Source organism: Mastacembelus armatus, chromosome 13 (assembly GCF_900324485.2).
Source record: "Mastacembelus armatus chromosome 13, fMasArm1.2, whole genome shotgun sequence".
NCBI classification, from domain to species: domain Eukaryota; kingdom Metazoa; phylum Chordata; class Actinopteri; order Synbranchiformes; family Mastacembelidae; genus Mastacembelus; species Mastacembelus armatus.
In genome coordinates, this window is record NC_046645.1 from 23,393,390 (window position 1) to 23,412,718 (window position 19,329).

General features: G+C 40.6%; 1 protein-coding gene across 1 annotated transcript; it reads left to right on the plus strand.

The window, feature by feature from the left end:
- Positions 1 to 3,007: 3,007 nt before the first annotated feature.
- On the plus strand, positions 3,008 to 19,216 carry pld3 (phospholipase D family member 3). The gene is made up of 12 exons (XM_026299012.1): positions 3,008 to 3,162; positions 5,033 to 5,101; positions 13,723 to 13,770; positions 13,924 to 14,081; positions 14,393 to 14,573; positions 14,825 to 14,942; positions 15,369 to 15,496; positions 16,081 to 16,278; positions 16,987 to 17,126; positions 17,321 to 17,486; positions 17,597 to 17,696; positions 18,036 to 19,216. Exons 2-12 carry the CDS (start codon positions 5,075 to 5,077, stop codon positions 18,221 to 18,223), a joined length of 1,452 nt encoding a protein of 483 aa, XP_026154797.1. The 5' UTR covers positions 3,008 to 3,162; positions 5,033 to 5,074; the 3' UTR covers positions 18,224 to 19,216.
- The last annotated feature ends 113 nt before the right edge of the window (positions 19,217 to 19,329 follow it).

Here is a 19,329-nt window from a genome sequence, read left to right on the forward strand (position 1 = left end):
AGAAGAAGATTTAGACTCAGACCCAGTAAAATGAGATTAGTTTGATTTGACTACATAGTGCCAGAATATATAGTGGATTAACAGACACACTGAAGCTCCTTCAAGGACCCCTGCTGGGCCAAAGATTACACTACTGCACAAAAACATTAATACAATATAAGATCCTGAGGAGTATGGCGATATTAGCATTAAACAATCAATTACTCAGAATGCAGAGAGCAAAGCCATTTGGGTAAAAAGGGTCTTAAAGCAGAACTACAGTGATCAGAAAACAGGAAGTGCTGGTTGTAAGTATAAGCAGGAGCACAACTGAGTTCAGGTAGATGCTCGGTGACTCACTGGGTTCAGTCCTGACGCACTATCACAGGAACACAAACACACCCACTCTGGGAAACTGGGTTTCCAGAGGAAGATAAAACCTTAGAGGACGCTAATTTACTATCTGTCCACTCCTGCCAATTCAGGAAGTTAATGAAAAGGCAGCCAAGGCATTGTTAGCTGTCAACAGCCTGAAGAGTATATGATGTCCCTAAAACACATGCAAGTGTTGGTGCAAAATGAAAAATGACTCGCTGTAAAAAACCTGTACCAAATAACATAATTCATATTTCTAACTAAAAAAAAACCTAATTTCTAGTAATCAACCAGTCATTTTCACCATTTCACCAAGTTCTGTTCACTTTTCACAGTTTTAGCATCATTTGTGTAAAGAGAACATTGACAAAGGTGCATTAACAACATTCACAATGGACAAATAACTGATTGTAAGATCTGAGTTGATAAATTAATTTCCCATGTTTGCTGGTAACTAAGAAAAAGCAACACTAACTAGGAGAGGACAGAAGGGTTATCCGCTGCGGAAGTAAAGCACGTCAGCTTTTTATAACCTTGCCATAACTCTGCCTCTGTTGTTGTAAAAAAATAAAACTGTCTAGGATATTCTGGGCCTGGTTACGCACAGATGCGCGGACACACATGGCACACAAAGTAAGAACTCACTTAAAAATATACTAATCAGTAGTGATACTGTAGTAGTAATATTTATATTGCTCCAAACATGGGAAGAGAAAAGGGGATAGATGTATGAGACACTTTCTTTCTTTTTAAACTGCAGGTCTCAGAGGTAATAAAGAGAAATATCACCATAGCATTCATAAAGGAATTCTGATGCTTTTAAAAAACAGTCACGAAAATGCACTATGGGTGGAAAAGTAATACGTAATAAAATGCACTCTGCTGTCTCCATGTGCAACCACCAGTCACATCTGATTCTCTCAGAAAGCCCAGTCTGAGCTTGCATTATGGCGCCCTCTGTTGAACTACATCAATTACAGTTCCAGGCACTGAAGTCGTCATAAAATGTTGTTTCCAGTAGAAGTGATATGTTTTTATGTCTGTGAGACGCATAAAGACAGCAGCCTCCCTGTGCATTATGTTTCTTACATCAGATATCTAGTCACTGGTCTCACATGTGTATTTTTAGCCTAGAGCTGGTAACTGTACACTGCCCACAGCCTGATGAATGTATTCATGTTTTGTTTTGTGAGCAGAAAGTCAAAGTGCCCTGCTGGCTCTATATCAAGATACAACCTGAGAGCTTCTGTGACACATAAGGCTGAGTGGACAGATCTCACAGTAGATAGTCCAGCTGGAAACTGCAAACTACAAACTAGCACCACAGCTGCCAAGGTTCCAGGAAAATGGTTAAAAAAAGAAAACAAATAGACAAAAAAAAAAATCTCAGTCATCATCTAGCATCACACACAGCAACATATGCAACCTCGTACACTTATTCAGCCAAGCAGTGTAAAAGAACCAAGAAAATATCATGCTGACAATCTTTTGTGTGAGTTCCTCAAGTATTTCTTACCTTTTCACCTGTAGCTGCGTAACACATTCAAGCCTTCATCTGTGCTGTTTGACATCCTGGCTGGTTAACTGTGAAAGAGGCTTAATGAAAGCTAAAAAGAAAGAAAAAAAAATAGTATGTTAGACACAATATAAACTATATTTAAAGAAATAAATATACACAGGTTTATATGCTCTAAAGGCGGTTATCTGGACTAAACGATGAGCTGTTGGGACACTGCATTACTTATGAGGATGTGAGGAGTTAGGCACGAGGAAGACTGAGGTCTAGACTAAATACTGAATATAGGTAGATTTCAGACAAGCTAGATGGAAAAATTGAATTTAACAAATAAAAAAATTAAAATACGATCACAAAGATAATTTATTATTGTCACAAATGTTAAAATATTTTTGATTCACTGAAGCAAACCAAAAGACAAGAGTGAAAAAAGAGAAGTACCTCAACAAAAATATTTAACAATTAATCAAGAATTAGGAAATCTGCACTCAATCTGAGGCCCAGACACACACACTTCAAACTAATAACATTTTATCTCAGATTTGTAAAATTATGGTATTTAAAAACGAGACCGTGAAAACAACGACCTTGAGTACACATGTGCAAAGACAACACCTAAAAGACAAAAACGGTCTGGAAAAACAGATTGTGCGTCCCAAAGTTAGACCTCAAACACGTGAAAAAGATATTGCTTAAAACATTTTCATGTCTTGGAAGTGTTTGGAAAATTTCCCCAGGCCTAAATTAGGCTTATGAATCTACATGGGCAGGTTTTTAAACACATTATTTGAAAAGTTTAGCTTTTTGTTTACCTGGCCTGCGTGGTGGAGCTAAGTCAGGTCAGAGGTCAGATGAGATCATGAACCTGCCCACTGGACTCCTCCTGGGACAAATCCGTTAAAATACATGAAGACATTTAAAATAAACACTGTGTCGGTCTGAGTAAGCAAACTTCTAGCACGCTATCAGCACGTTACGTGACCATAAAGGATTTATTAATTATTAATCTATATTAGGTGAGCGCACAGCTCCGCCTGCTGGTGACGTCTGAGAACTGCACCACTCGCAGGTGCCGCGTCACGCGGTCAGCTCTTTTCCCATTGGCTGTCGGCCAGGCTTGGGTCACATGACCATTTCTCGTGTCACTGTCCTGGTCGGAAGCTGAAGCAGAGAGGGCTACTTCGCATTGTTTTTCTACATTTAGCAAAGAAACAACAAGCTTAAATGTTAAAACGTGTGAACTGCAGACACCCTCGCTGTCATACGTAGCTAACCTGGACGCTAGAAAACAGGTGAGTTGGTCGTTTCCGGAGGGGAAAGTGGGGCTTGTTTATGTTTTGCACTGTCAGCGACTCTTGGTTTGTTGACGAATCAAAAGCTGGTTAAAGCTGTGAAACACACATTACAAGGTTACAATCAGAAATTTAACATATTATCTTTAATCAGATCTGATTCAATCTGAAGTGTTTCAAGGGCCTCAGATGGCCCATGTTAACCACATGTATGTTTTAACTATAAACTAGCTGTATTTTTTACTCTGGAGCTCACATAATAAGCCCGCTACACTTGTTTTTATGTAATTTAAGAACTGATGAATCCTGTCTGAGTCACCTTTACAACTGAAGCTGAAACACTGGTTGTTTTCTCTACATCTGCAAAACAGACCATTGTCTGCTGCTGCCAGCTGTAATTTAGTGCACAAGACAGGCTAAAGGGCCTGGGAGACTCGGGTCATAGAAACCTTTTAGCTCACTTTGAATGCTGTATAATCTTCAGACTATAGGGATAAAGCAGGATCCAAGAAGAGTAAAATGTGGGCCCTTCTGTCTTGCACGAGTGGTGTACTGTGTTTTTTCTTAAATTGAGGCATTTCATCCAGAAAAGCCAGGAAAGTACCTTTCTTATCGCAATCTCAATCCAACATTACAGCCTTGAAGCCTGTAGTTTCACTTTAGGTTTGAAAATGTCTCAATTCCTTGTTCCAAGCTCAGTGTCATTGTAACCCAGCATTGCTTGTTTACAATAGTCGCCTGAATCTTAAGCTTATGTGTGTCTTCATGTTACTGCCCAACAAACATTGTTTTTTCATCTACCTGGACATAACCTGAAAAACCAAATGTGGTTTTAGAGACAGAACAGTATTTAAGTTAACTAAGTGTACAGGTCTCTTCCCTTCTGTTTAATATTGAGTTTCATTTATTTTATTTGTTTTCTGTGACGTTATTAATTAAACACAAATTGCACTGATGCCTCAGATTAGTTCTTTGGTGTAAATTGTAATTGAAACAAACTCATATACATCCTTAGTCAGTTCCATCTTCCTGATCACCACCTCCATTCAGGACTAGATGCAGCACTTCTTCCCTTTTTTATCAGATGGATCCATCAATCAGATGAACATTAGAGCATTGAATGGCAGTAGCATTTATGTTTTCCTAATGGGTACAGTTAGTATGAAAAGTCAAACATATCTCCGTGAAGGCAAAATGTTTCTGCTCAACAGTGCAGTGTTACTGTATGTTCCTGTACCAGCCACGGGAATGAGTCATGCGCTTCTGTGGGGAGACTCTTGTGACTTATAGCTTGTAGGTACACACTGCTGCTGTCAGCATTTAGATTTTCATACTTCCTCTCACGTTTAAGCTGTGCTGTTTCATCACAAGATTTCCAAATCCAGTAAACAGTCTGTCTAGACCACAGACGTCTTTTTAAACACTAACAGCGAATTTGGTAGTGGTGAGCTCAGGACCCAGCAGCTGGAGCTGAAGCTGAAGCTGTGTGTGTCTTTGTGCTACAGATGAACAGTGTGTATTCTCTGTCTTTGGTGCTGAAAACATCTAGAACCTTCCCTTTGTTAAGTTTGTAAAGGTGAAGCAGAGTTGTGAATAGAGACCATGGTATTTGAGCTTGCTATGTTGTTTTATTCAGCTACTTGAAGTGAATCAGACAAATTTATGAGTATCTCTTACTCAAACAGAAACTGTAGATTTCTGAATTATTCATGTCAAGTTTCTGTACGTATATATTTTTAATAGCTTGTTTTTATCCCTAACTGTACCCTGATTGTTAAACGTCAGCATCAGATTAAACATCAAGTCTTTACGACAGAATCACAAAAAGCTGCTGTAACATTGGGTGATTTGACCTTCTGTTTGGTCTCAGAGCTGACCAGAGCTGACGGGGCTGATATCCATCAAATCGAACATGAAGACGGATATTGCTTACAGCCAGGTAATGTGTGTTTTGTGCTTTAATTAAGTTGGTCAGTTAGTTGATGTACAGATTTTAATAATTTTCTGGTTGAGAGGGTTTGATTATTTGCTTGAAGCAGTCATTAAATTAAATATAATGACTGCTTCAACATTTGCAGCTGAAACAGCAACACATAAAGAAGTACAGGGAAACCAGTGTAACTTAAGTATGGGGGGAAATCAGTCCAAGTTAAATTAAAATAATCATTTACATAACAGTGACAATACAACTATAGAGAGGCCTTATTTGGACGGTTCCTCGACAATTTGACTCCACATATTATAAATAACTGTACCCTGTACCACATATTATAAATTATAAAAAAACAAAACAAAGGCACAGTTAATCTGGTTGACTGGATTTTCCTTCGTATGTCCTTCAGTCAAAAAGTTGTTAATTTCATAGGTTAATTATTATTGATTTCTGGCAATGACTTGTACTGAAGAGAAGGTACTTTCTGTTTTATATAAGTTCTGTTATTTGTCTTTAATTCATTGAGGATGTAAGGTCAGAGCAGCAGCAGTTTCCTCATTTTCTGTCATAAGCTTGGAACTCATTTTATGTCACACTGTTTCTTCGCAATCCATTTCTGCTTATTTTTATTTTAAAAGAAGTCTCCCTTGGACACTGACAGGGTTAGCAGAGGTAAATTCATTTCAGTATAGGCAAGACTCCCTGACTACACAGAAAACTGAGCTGTGGTGGCCATTAATAAGTTAACTGTCATACTGATGACTCTCTTTCACCACTCTGTACTTCCTTGGGATTGCTGTGCAAAGCAGCAATCCCAAGATATGTTCTTCGTTTTTTCTCTTTATTATTGTTGGGATTGCTGTGCAAAGCAGCAATCCCAAGATATGTTCTTCGTTTTTTCTCTTTATTATTATTTTTTTTCTTTTTATTCCGCCGTTTTTCGGTCGCTATCTAGTCCTACACCGTTCGACGTAGAAACATCATTCAAACACCGTCGCGTTCAGCTCGATGAGGAGATGGGTGCTTCTACTTTTTTCAGCGATATCTTTCATAATTTCCGAAATATTCCAGGTTTTGTCGGAATTTTTTCCCATAGGAATGAATGGAGAGTACGTTAAAATCTCCTTTCAACTTTGTCCTCTTTGAGCTTTAACTGTGTCAGCATACTTTCAGCTAGAAACACCATTCGACCTTTAAACGGGTCAGAAGGCATTAATCTATAAGTCTTGTATACAGCTTTTTGATATCTATTATGGTTTTTCTTTAATCGCAGTTTAAGTTTTATGTTTTTTTTAGGAAATTTCTGAATTTTACATTGGTGTGTATGGGAGAGAGCTAGAGTGCGTGATGTCATCGCTAGAGTGGGAGAAGCTGTTAAGATTAGGGAAAATTTTTCTCTCTAACTCGCCGTCACGGCCACAATTTTGACTCTTCATACACCATTTTCTCAAAAGTAGTAGAGATTTTTGTCTTCTTTCAGGCAATGCTGTTCATATTTTTATAGGACCTACGGTTTTTCCACAAGGTGGCCTAACAGACAGAGAGTGACTGCTCAATCTCTCATTCACTCCCATTCTAAAGATCTCTACAATTTTTGGAGAGAAACACAAATGAAGGCTGTTTCTAACTCGCCACCAATCCTTCATTTTTTGGAATATCTTCACAAAAAGTGGATCGGTCTCTTTGTTGAAGCCTCCTGGCACTGTTAGTGAAAGAATTATATTGATAGCACTTATAGTTTTTCTGTAATCCCCCATTTTGTAAGGTGAAGTTTTCTCAGTTTCTCCACTCAGCGTGTGTAAAGTGCTGTCACTCCCCCTCTCACTCTGGCCTTTGATCACCATAGCAACTACTCAACACAAAGCTGCTCATTGCGCAATAGCAGCATATCAGCTGTCTATGTTTGGTAATTAAGAATGACTGGCTGCCAAATGTCCACTGCTGTTTCACATGGTGACCACTCAGTACCACCCTCCCCACCCTCACCCTCACCCCCACTCTGGGCATAGGTCACCATAGCAACAGCTCAAAACAAAGCAATAGCAGCATAGCATCTGTCTGTGGTTGGTAATTAAGAATGACTGGCTGTATAATGTCCACTGCTTTTACACATGGGGATAACTCAATACCACCCCCCCCACCCTCACCCTCACCCCCACTCTGGGCATAGGTGACCATAGCAAATACATACAATGCAATAGCAGCATAGCATGTCTGTGGTTGGTAATTAAGAATGACAGGCTGCCAAATGTCCACTGCTGTTTCACATGGTGACCACTCAGTACCACCCTCCCCACCCTCACCCTCACCCCCACTCTGGGCATAGGTCACCATAGCAACAGCATACAAGGCAATAGCAGCATATCAGCTGTCTGTGGTTGGTAATTAAGAATGACTGGCTGCCAAATGTCTACTGCTGTTACACTTGGTGACCACTCACTACCACCCCCCCCACTCCCCACCCTCACCCCCACTCTGGGCATAGGTCACCATAGCAACAGATCAACACAAAGCAATTGAAGCATAGCAAGCTGTCTGTGGTTGGTAATTAAGAATGACGGGCTGCCAAATGTCCACTGCTGTTACACTTGGTGACCACTCAGTACCACCCCCCACCCCCCACCCTCACCCCCACCCTGGGCATAGGTCACCATAGCAGCAGCATACAAGGCAATAGCAGCATATCAGCTGTCTGTGGTTGGTAATTAAGAATGACAGGCTGCGAAATGTCCACTGCTGTTACACTTGGTGACCACTCAGTACCACCCCCCTCACTCCCCACCCTCACCCCCACTCTAGGTATAGGTCACCATAGCAACAGCTTAACACAAAGCAATAGCAGCATATGAACTGTCTGTGGTTGGTAATTAGGAATGCCTAATGTCCATTGCTGTAACACTTGGTGACCACTCAGTACCACCCCCCCACCCCCACACTCACCCCCACTCTGGGCATAGGTCACCATAGCAATAGCTCAAAACAAAACAATAGCAGCTGTCTGTGGTTGGTAGTTAAGTATGACGGGCTGCCAAATGTCCACTGCTGTTACACTTGGTGACCACCCAGTACCCCCCCACCCCCACCCCCACTCTGCGTTTAGGTCACCATAGCAACAGCTGAAGTATAAAATACAAGTCTAGTCATTAATACGTAGATATTACATTTTTTTAAATTATAAGGAATATTCAAAATAAAGTTTAGGTTCTTGTACAAGGTCCCAAGAGTCTCCTCCAGCACCTTGTCCTTTCAAAATAAAAACCCCGAAATAGCATTTTCTCAACAGAATAGCCCTGAAACAGCAACTCAATATTAAAATGGACGTTACCTATTGGCATACAGCTTCAGGTAACAAGTAAGGCCATTTTCCATGTCAGCCATGGTTTCTGACATGGTGAGACTTTCACAATAAAAGTCTACAGTTATTCATAGTAAGTTATTACATTTTTGCAAATAGTAAGGAATATTCAAATTAAAGTCTAGATTCTTGAACAAGGTCGCCAAGAGTCTCCTGCAGCACTTTGTCCTTTCAAAATAAAAGCCCCGAAAAAGCATTTTCTCAATAGAAAAGCCCTGAAACAGCAACTCAATATTAAAATGGAAGTTACCTATTGGCATACAGCTTCAGGTACCAAGTGAGGCCATTTTCCATGTCAGCCATGGTTTCTGACATGGTGAGACTTTCACAATAAAAGTCTACAGTTATTTATAGGAAGATATTACATTTTCATAAATTGTAAGGAATATTCAAAATAAAGTCCAGATTCTTGTACAAGGTCCCAAGAGTCTCCTGCAGCACTATGTCCTTTCAAAATAAAAGCCCCGAAATAGCATTTTCTCAATAAAAAAGCCCTGAAATAGCAACCGAATATTAAAATGCACGTTACCTATTGGCATACAGCTTCAGGTACCAAGTGAGGCCATTTTCCATGTCAGCCATGGTTTCTGACATGGTGAGACTTTCACAATAAAAGTCTACAGTTATTTATAGTAAGATATTACAATTTCGTAAATAGTAAGGAATATTGAAAATAAAGTCCAGATTCTTGTACAAGGTCCCAAGAGTCTCCTGCAGCACTTTGTCCTTTCAAAATAAAAGCCTGTTTATAGCATTTTCTCAAAATAAAAGCACCCTCACTGAAGTCGGTATTTCTCGATTATCGCAATCGGTCGATTCAAAACGTGCTTCGGGGACGCGGTCTGCCTCGAGCTTTTCGCGGCGATCAGCAATCCCAACGCAATTTCTTCAGAAATTGCATCGTCTAGTTATTTTTTTTCTTTTTCTTTTTATTCCGCCGTTTTTCGGTCGCTATCTAGTCCTACACCGTTCGACGTAGAAACGTCATTCAAACACCGTCACGTGCAGCTCGATGAGGAGATGGGTGCTTCTACTTTTCTCAGCGATATCTTTCATAATTTCCGAAATATTCCAGGTTTTGTCGGATTTTTTTCCCATAGGAATGAATGGAGAGAACGTTAAAATCCCCTTTCAACTTTGTCCTCTTTGAGCTTTAACTGTGTCAGCATACTTTCAGCTAGAAACACCATTCGACCTTTAAACGGGTCAGAAGGCATTAATCTATAAGTCTTGTATACAGCTTTTTGATATCTATTACGGTTTTTCTTTAATCGCAGTTTAAGTTTTATGGTTTTTTTAGGAAATTTCTGAATTTTACATTGGTGTGTATGGGAGAGGGCTAGAGTGCGTGATGTCATCGCTAGAGTGGGAGAGGCTGTTAAGTTTAGGGAAAATTTTTCTCTCTAACTCGCTGTCACGGCCACAATTTTGACTCTTCATACACCATTTTCTCAAAAGTAGTAGAGATTTTTGTCTTCTTTCAGGCAATGCTGTTCATATTTTTATAGGACCTATGGTTTTTCCACAAGGTGGCCTAACAGACAGAGAGTGACTGCTCAATCTCTCATTCACTCCCATTCTAAAGATCTCTACAATTTTTGGAGAGAAACACAAATGAAGGCTGTTTCTAACTCGCCACCAATCCTTCATTTTTTGGAATATCTTCACAAAAAGTGGATCGGTCTCTTTGTTGAAGCCTCCTGGCACTGTTAGTGAAAGAATTATATTGATAGCACTTATAGTTTTTCTGTAATCCCCCAGTTTGTAAGGTGAAGTTTTCTCAGTTTCTCCACTCAGCGTGTGTAAAGTGCTGTCACTCCCCCTCTCACTCTGGCCTTTGATCACCATAGCAACTACTCAACACAAAGCAGCTATTGCGCAATAGCAGCATAGCAGCTGTCTATGTTTGGTAATTAAGAATGACTGGCTGCCAAATGTCACATGCTGTTACACATGGTGACCACTGAGTACCACCCCTCCCCACCCTCACCCTCACCCCCACTCTGGGCATAGGTCACCATAGCAACAGCTCAAAACAAAGCAATAGCAGCATAGCATCTGTCTGTGATTGGTAATTAAGAATGACTGGCTGTGTAATGTCCACTGCTTTTACACATAGGGATAACTCAATACCACCCCCCCCCCCACCCTCACCCTCACCCCCACTCTGGGCATAGGTCATCATAGCAACAGCATACAAGGCAATAGCAGCATATCAGCTGTCTGTGGTTGGTAATTAAGAATGACAGGCTGCCAAATGTCTACTGCTGTTACACTTGGTGACCACTCAGTACCACCCCCCCCCCCCCCCCCCCCACCCCCCCCCCCACCCTCACCCTCACCCCCACTCTGGGCATAGGTGACCATAGCAAATACATACAATGCATTAGCAGCATAGCATCTGTTTGTGGTTAGTAATTAAGAATTACTGGCTGCATAATGTCCACTGCTGTTACACTTGGTGAACACTCAGTACCACCCCCCCCCCACCCCCCCACCCCCACCCCACTCTGGGCATAGGTCACCATAGCAACAGCATACAAGGCAATAGCAGGAATATCAGCTGTCTGTGGTTGGTAATTAAGAATGACAGGCTGCCAAATGTCCACTGCTGTTACACTTGATGACCACTGAGTACCACCCCCCCACCCTCACCCTCACCCCCACTCTGAGCATAGGTCACCATAGCAACAGCATACAAAGCAATAGCAGCATATGAGCTGTCTGTGGTTGGTAATTAGGAATAACTGGCTGCCAAATGTCCACTGCTGTTACACTTGATGACCACTCAGTACCACCCCCCACCCCCCACCCTCACCCCCACTCTGTGCATAGGTCACCATAGCAGCAGCATACAAGGCAATAGCAGCATATCAGCTGTCTGTGGTTGGTAATTAAGAATGACAGGCTGCCAAATGTCCACTGCTGTTACACTTGGTGACCACTCAGTACCACCCCCCACCCCCCACCCTCACCCCCACTCTGGGCATAGGTCATCATAGCAGCAGCATACAAGGCAATAGCAGCATATCAGCTGTCTGTGGTTGGTAATTAAGAATGACAGGCTGCCAAATGTCCACTGCTGTTACACTTGGTGACCACTCAGTACCACCCCCCTCACTCCCCACCCTCACCCCCACTCTAGGTATAGGTCACCATAGCAACAGCTTAACACAAAGCAATAGCAGCATATGAACTGTCTGTGGTTGGTAATTAGGAATGCCTAATGTCCATTGCTGTAACACTTGGTGACCACTCAGTACCACCCCCCCACCCCCACACTCACCCCCACTCTGGGCATAGGTCACCATAGCAATAGCTCAAAACAAAACAATAGCAGCTGTCTGTGGTTGGTAGTTAAGTATGACGGGCTGCCAAATGTCCACTGCTGTTACACTTGGTGACCACCCAGTACCCCCCCACCCCCACCCCCACTCTGCGTTTAGGTCACCATAGCAACAGCTCAAGTATAAAATACAAGTCTAGTCATTAATACGTAGATATTACATTTTTTTAAATTATAAGGAATATTCAAAATAAAGTTTAGGTTCTTGTACAAGGTCCCAAGAGTCTCCTCCAGCACCTTGTCCTTTCAAAATAAAAACCCCGAAATAGCATTTTCTCAACAGAATAGCCCTGAAACAGCAACTCAATATTAAAATGGACGTTACCTATTGGCATACAGCTTCAGGTAACAAGTAAGGCCATTTTCCATGTCAGCCATGGTTTCTGACATGGTGAGACTTTCACAATAAAAGTCTACAGTTATTCATAGTAAGTTATTACATTTTTGCAAATAGTAAGGAATATTCAAATTAAAGTCTAGATTCTTGAACAAGGTCGCCAAGAGTCTCCTGCAGCACTTTGTCCTTTCAAAATAAAAACCCCGAAATAGCATTTTCTCAACAGAATAGCCCTGAAACAGCAACTCAATATTAAAATGGACGTTACCTATTGGCATACAGCTTCAGGTAACAAGTAAGGCCATTTTCCATGTCAGCCATGGTTTCTGACATGGTGAGACTTTCACAATAAAAGTCTACAGTTATTCATAGTAAGTTATTACATTTTTGCAAATAGTAAGGAATATTCAAATTAAAGTCTAGATTCTTGAACAAGGTCGCCAAGAGTCTCCTGCAGCACTTTGTCCTTTCAAAATAAAAGCCCCGAAAAAGCATTTTCTCAATAGAAAAGCCCTGAAACAGCAACTCAATATTAAAATGGAAGTTACCTATTGGCATACAGCTTCAGGTACCAAGTGAGGCCATTTTCCATGTCAGCCATGGTTTCTGACATGGTGAGACTTTCACAATAAAAGTCTACAGTTATTTATAGGAAGATATTACATTTTCATAAATTGTAAGGAATATTCAAAATAAAGTCCAGATTCTTGTACAAGGTCCCAAGAGTCTCCTGCAGCACTATGTCCTTTCACAATAAAAGCCCCGAAATAGCATTTTCTCAATAAAAAAGCCCTGAAATAGCAACCGAATATTAAAATGCACGTTACCTATTGGCATACAGCTTCAGGTACCAAGTGAGGCCATTTTCCATGTCAGCCATGGTTTTTGACATGATGAGAGTTTCACAATAAAAGTCTACAGTTATTTATAGGAAGATATTACATTTTTGTAAATTGTAAGGAATATTCAAAATAAAGTCTAGATTCTTGAACAAGGTCCCAAGAGTGTCCTGCAGCACTTTGCCCTTTCAAAATAAAAGCCCCAAAATAGCATTTTCTCAATAAAACAGCCCTGAAACAGCAACTCAATATTAAAACGGACGTTGGTTATTGGCATACAGCTTCGGGCACCAGGTGAGGCCATTTTCTTTGTCAGCCATGGTTTCTGACATGGTCAGACTTTCACAATAAAAGTCTACAGTTATTTATAGGAAGATATCACATTTTTGTAAAGTATGAGGAATATTCAAAATAAAGTCCAGATTCTGTTGTGAGTTCCCATGAGTATCTTGCATATCTTGCATATCTTGCAGCTCTATGTCCTTTCAAAATAAAAGCCTGTTTATAGCATTTTCTCTAAATAAAAGCACCCTCACTACAGTCGGTATTTCTCGATTATCGCAATCGGTCGATTCAAAACGTGCTTCGGCGACGCGGTCTGCCTCGAGCTTTTCGCGGCGATCGGCAATCCCAACGCAATTTCTTCAGAAATTGCATCGTCTAGTTTGCTTATGTTGTTTGCATTGGCTGCATTCATGTCATATTAGCTTTAGAGCTCATTGTGTTTACATACTTCTCTGATGCCTATAGCTGATGGACATGGAGTGGAGGAGAAAAGACTCCAGGGAAGCACAGCTGGTGCGTTATAGCACACACACAAAACATACACACCAGCTCAGTCATTTGCATTTACTCAACACAATAAAGAATTCACTCATTTAGAGATGGACATGATTTACACAACATTGATCAACACAAAGATATTTTAAGTATTACTGCTTCCTCTCTCAGTATTCCAGGTGTGTGATCGCTCTGACCACTGTGGCTACCATGTTGCTGGCCGCCATGGCCATCTACAGCCTCCTGTCACCAAGGGTTTCCGTCTCCCAGTCAGTCCCGAGCAATTGCCGCCTTCTGCAAAAGGACATGTCCTGCTTAGACCCCTGCAAGTAAGTTAACCTATGCCCACACACACACGCCAGACATGGATATGTTTTTTCAGTTTTTTTTTTGGTCATTTGTATTAGTAGTAGTTTTTCTTTCCATAATCTCATATTTATAGTATAAACAGATTTTGACATTGAAATATAATATTTTTGGTATTTCTATACCACAATATCTTGTTATTTAACAGCATCTCATTTAAAATATCAGAAATAAACTAATGTCAACCATTATATCAACATGGCAATTTGTCATACTCCATAGGCTGAACCAGGATTACACATATCAGTCTTTATCCTGTCTTCTCTTCCCTCAGGATCGTTCTGGTGGAGAGTATCCCTGAAGGCCTGCAGTTTAATTCCAGCACCACTCACCCCTCCATCTTCCAGGCCTGGCTCAATCTGATGGGGGAGGCTCGCAGCAGCCTCGACATCGCCTCTTTCTATTGGACACTCACTAACGAAGACACTGGCACTCATGATCCAACAGCCTATCAGGTGAGCTGAAGCTCTGAATAGCCAAATGGCACAGGATGGTTATTGTACAGTATATAACAGAGTTACAGTTAGTGTAATGAAGAGGACATCAGCTTCTCAGAGCAGCTGATCTGAATGTGTCCTCATTTTCTCTACTCCTCTAACTTAATGTTTCTGTTAACTGTTACCTGGTTAAATGTGATCTCATTGCCGTGCTCTCACGTTGTTTTGTCTGTTGCTGTAGCAAAGTCATTTCCTTACTCTGTGCACAGGGTGAGACCGTTCTGAAGAAACTAGCTGAACTTTCAGGGAAGCTGTCTGTTCGTATCGCAGTCAACACACCAGAGGAGAGTCAACCAAAATACAATCTCAGACTGCTCAATGACTCAGGTGGCATGAATACTGTGTTTTTATTTATGTTGTTTTATGGATTCCAACCTTGGAATGGACTTTTATTCTTTTAATTGATAATATTTGCCTGTTAACACATTCATATTCACATGTTGAATTTCAAATGTCCTTTGGTCTGTACATTCTGGTCCTGTAGCTCAAATCAGATTTATTTTAAATCAAAGTGTAGAAAGTACTCTGGTGCTAGTCGTTAAAAAGAGTTAAAGGTTCACGCATAAAGCTCATATCTGCTGTATATAAATTAGATTAATATAAACTTGATCAATTAGCCCATAGATATGTTAACTGAAATCACTAAAAAGTCTCAGACCTTTTTGTATCACATGCTTATTTTAATTTTTAGCTAGTTAGTTTTGCCAGAAGAGCACAGATCATCTGGGATATCTTGGTGTTAAAATGTTTCAGGAGCTGATATCAGGACAGTCAACATGCAAAAGCTCACGTCAGGCGTCCTTCACACCAAGTTCTGGGTTGTGGACAAGAAACACATTTACATCGGCAGCGCCAACATGGACTGGAGGTCTCTCACTCAGGTACACACACACACACACACACACACACACGTTATCAGTCAGACTGTAGCCTGGTTGTCTTTTATTGTACATATGTGAATGTGAGTTTTTTTTAATGGCTAACCTGAATGTTTTGTTACTCTGTGCAGGGTATCAGGGATCATGGGAGGGAGTGAATAAATCTTATCTTTGTTTAGTTTTTTTTTTAACCCCTGCTTAACTTTAATCACTTACATGTTAGAATTGAAATCTGGTCAAGGATGTCAACCAGTATCTGCTAAATGTATAATGAAGCTTTGTCTTGTGCCTGATTCAAGTGTTTTTTCCACTTGAAAAAGAAAGTTTGGTTTACACTTTCAGTCACATGCCATGCTGAAAGAATTGTTTAAATGTGTTTGGATAGTCTGATGCTAATCAAAATCTTAAACCACTTCTCATTTTTGTTTTGCCAGTTAAATATTTTCATTTTGCTGAGCTATCGCTGTGAGCTTCATGTTCTGTGGATGAGAAACCAACATCTCATAAAACTCAAAGTGTCTGTGTTTACAAACCAAAAACAGACATTTGAAGTACCAATGAGTAATTATTAGCCTGCTGCTCTACAGGTAAAGGAGCTGGGCGCTGTGGTCTACAACTGCAGCTGCTTAGCTGCAGACCTGGGTAAGATCTTTGAAGCCTATTGGTTCCTGGGGGTGAGTCAGTCGATCCCGTCGCCTTGGCCCTCGAACTTCTCCACCCTCTTCAACAAGGACACCCCTCTCCAGCTTCCACTCAACAACACCCCGTCTGACGTCTACCTGTCTGTGAGATACAGAGATTTCTCTTTATTATTTAAAAAAAGCACCCATCTTTTCATTTTGGATCATAAGATATTATACCACACTATAAAAACATTCCCAACCTATAGCAATATGTTTTTCTTTCTATCTTACATGAATGACTTCCATCAGAATTGGTCAGCCTTCAGTTTTCTCAGTACCTGTTTACATATGCTGTATCCTACTCATGACCACTAAGTGGTATCGTTACTGCAACTGTACTCCTCATTAGTTTAGCATTTCATGCTCCTGTTGTCTTCAGGTCAATTTGACCCATTTTCAAAAGTTAATATGTGATAACTTTGGTTTTATTCCATATAAATAAATGTAAATGCAAAACAGAATGGGTAAATTTGACCTGAGACAGGTCTTCCGGATCAAATTTACCCGTTCTGTTTTGACTGCTTATAAAGCATGAGGTATAAAACGATCACCAATTTTTTAGTTTCACCTTTTTAGTGAACTTGTTTCTAACATATTAACATATATTTTACACTGACAGTAGGGAACCATCCATGTCATTTTTAGTTAATTATGTGGAAGAAAACCAAAGTTATCACATATTAACTTTTGAAAATGGGTCAAATTGACTCGAAGACAACAGGAGGGTCAAGTACATCAGTGCTTTCCTGTATTGCTACAATAAATGAATTAGCAGGTGTCTCTTTCTTTTTTCTCCCCACTCTCTCTCAGAGTTCCCCTCCATCCTTCTGTGCAGCTGGCCGGACTTCAGACCTTCAGTCCATCCTCAGCGTGATGGATGATGCCCAGAGTTTCATCTACATCGCTGTCATGAACTACCTGCCCACCATGGAGTTTTTACATCCTAAAAGGTTCAGTTCTTCAGAGACTTTAGATATCCACCAACAGGAACTGTTGTTGAGAAGAGTCAAAGCCCATGTGTTTGATGAAAATATCACAGCTTATTCTGAGCTGAGAAGATGATGCAGTAAATAATTAGGACCCGGCTGCATGGTGAGTGTGCTGGTCCCATGTCCTCATACTCTGCATTTGGCACCCACTACAGGTACTGGGCAGACATTGACACCCAGCTGAGGCGAGTGGCATACGAGAAGCAGGTCAAAGTGCGCCTGCTGATCAGCTGCTGGGCCAACACTCCACCGCTCATGTTTCCCTTTCTCAAGTCACTGGCTTCAGTGTACAGCCCCAAGAGCAAACTGGACATCCAGGTGGTACGTAGCTCTTCTTTATTTGCGTAAATAAGATCCGTCTGCCACTGAGAAGAGAGGTTGTACATATCTGAAGCAAAAACAATAACCCAGCAAACACATCCCCGCTGCAGAGACTGTTTGTGGTGCCTGCCAGCCACCAGCAGAAGGAGATTCCCTTTGCCAGAGTCAACCACAACAAGTACATGGTGACTGACAAGATAGCTTACATCGGTAAGGCTGCACCCACACTGCATTCTTCATTGTTAATGCCTGATGAAATAAATCTCTGATATTCTGATACATGACTCATGCACTTCATTGTGAAGTTATTAAAGCGTATTTTCAGCCACATATGGCTGTGAGAATATAGGCACTTGTCAACTTTTAAATATTTAATATGTTAAATAAGTAATGGGTTTAATAGATTTGAAAAGAATCATTAGTTGCCCCTGATCATACACACTTAAACCTATATACCAATATTGGTCATCCGTCCAATCAGCCTTTTTTCTAAGACAAAGTGATAAATTAGCTAAAATCTAGTCTGTCTGTCTGTCTGTCTCTCTTCAGGTACTTCTAACTGGTCAGGTGACTACTTCGTGAACACAGCCGGCTCAGCGTTGGTTATAAACCAGACTGCGTCACAGACCCTGGAGCCAACCGTCCAGTCACAGCTGAAGGCTGTGTTCGAGAGAGACTGGAACTCTGAATACAGCACACCTCTCACCCAGCACTCACACACCAGAGACTTCTGTTAGTCTCAACAGCCATTATTACAAACACTATATCAGTCTGCATTAATTAATGTACACTCATGTAGACCACTGGTGGACACTGTTTAACTCATATACTATTGTTGCACATTACATGGAAAAGTCCTGAAGCTGAAGAATCAGCCCAGAGGTGTTAAGGTCCAAAGTGTTGATTTCCTGTGAGTATGACTTGTCACAGCATTAGTACTGAACTCCTGCTGGAGAACAACATAGCAAACCGCCCAGTACTGTATCAAGTGTTGTTCAAGGGAAACTGATTTTTGAATTTAGTTTTTTTTAAAGGAATAACTTATTTATATCTTTGTTGTTTCTATCGATGCTGGCTCAGTTTCCAAACTGTGTGCATGCAGAATCAAACTGCTGCAAAACACAACAACACACAAAATGTACCTTGAAAAACCTCAACACGCATTTAAAATCATTTAACTATGTCGTGCAGCGTCAATAGCAATAGCAGGCACTGTTTTAACTATCCAGTCAGGCCCATCAGCTGGCTCCCATATGCTTGCATATTATATAATCTATTTACTGATCACTTTCTACTTTTGAACATCAGCCACGATGCTTTACCTTTATGTAACTTCAGCCTCAGTGGGACTTTTTTTATCCCAGCTCATCTCAGGGAGTAGAGTTTGAGTATTTTCTTCATGAATCATTTTACTTTGCTGGAATCTGGAATAATTAATGCTCACACAGGTGTGCTGTGTCTGTGCTGTAAATAAGATGAGCTTTATAAAATCCACTCTTTTACCATGTATTTCATAATAATGTTGGCTCAGTTTGCAGCAGCAGTAAATGAGAGTGAACTAATTTCCACTGTGTGGAGTGATGTTGTTAGTGGAGAGGTGGTAGTCATAGTAACTCTCCAGAGAAGCCTGTTTCAGTAGCAGCAGACTCTGCAGCAGTTATTGTGTACATGTCATTGTTTCCTTCCTCTTCATAAAATAAATTACTCTCAGTAAATGTGTTTAAATCAAATCTGTTCTAGGTTGTTTCAGGTTCTTCATTTTCTCATACATACATGCAGTTGTTTTAAAGATCCATCTTCAGGTCTACAGAAAATTAGAAATGTTTAGATCAGGTTTCATGCT

Bases quoted from the DNA above. Each gene is read 5' to 3' on its own strand.
- pld3 (XM_026299012.1), top strand. From the start codon at position 5,075: ATGAAGACGGATATTGCTTACAGCCAG. The intron at 15,497-16,080 runs GTACACACACAC...GCTGCTCTACAG, and splicing joins ACTGGAGGTCTCTCACTCAG to GTAAAGGAGCTGGGCGCTGT. The intron at 17,127-17,320 runs GTTCAGTTCTTC...CACCCACTACAG, and splicing joins GAGTTTTTACATCCTAAAAG to GTACTGGGCAGACATTGACA.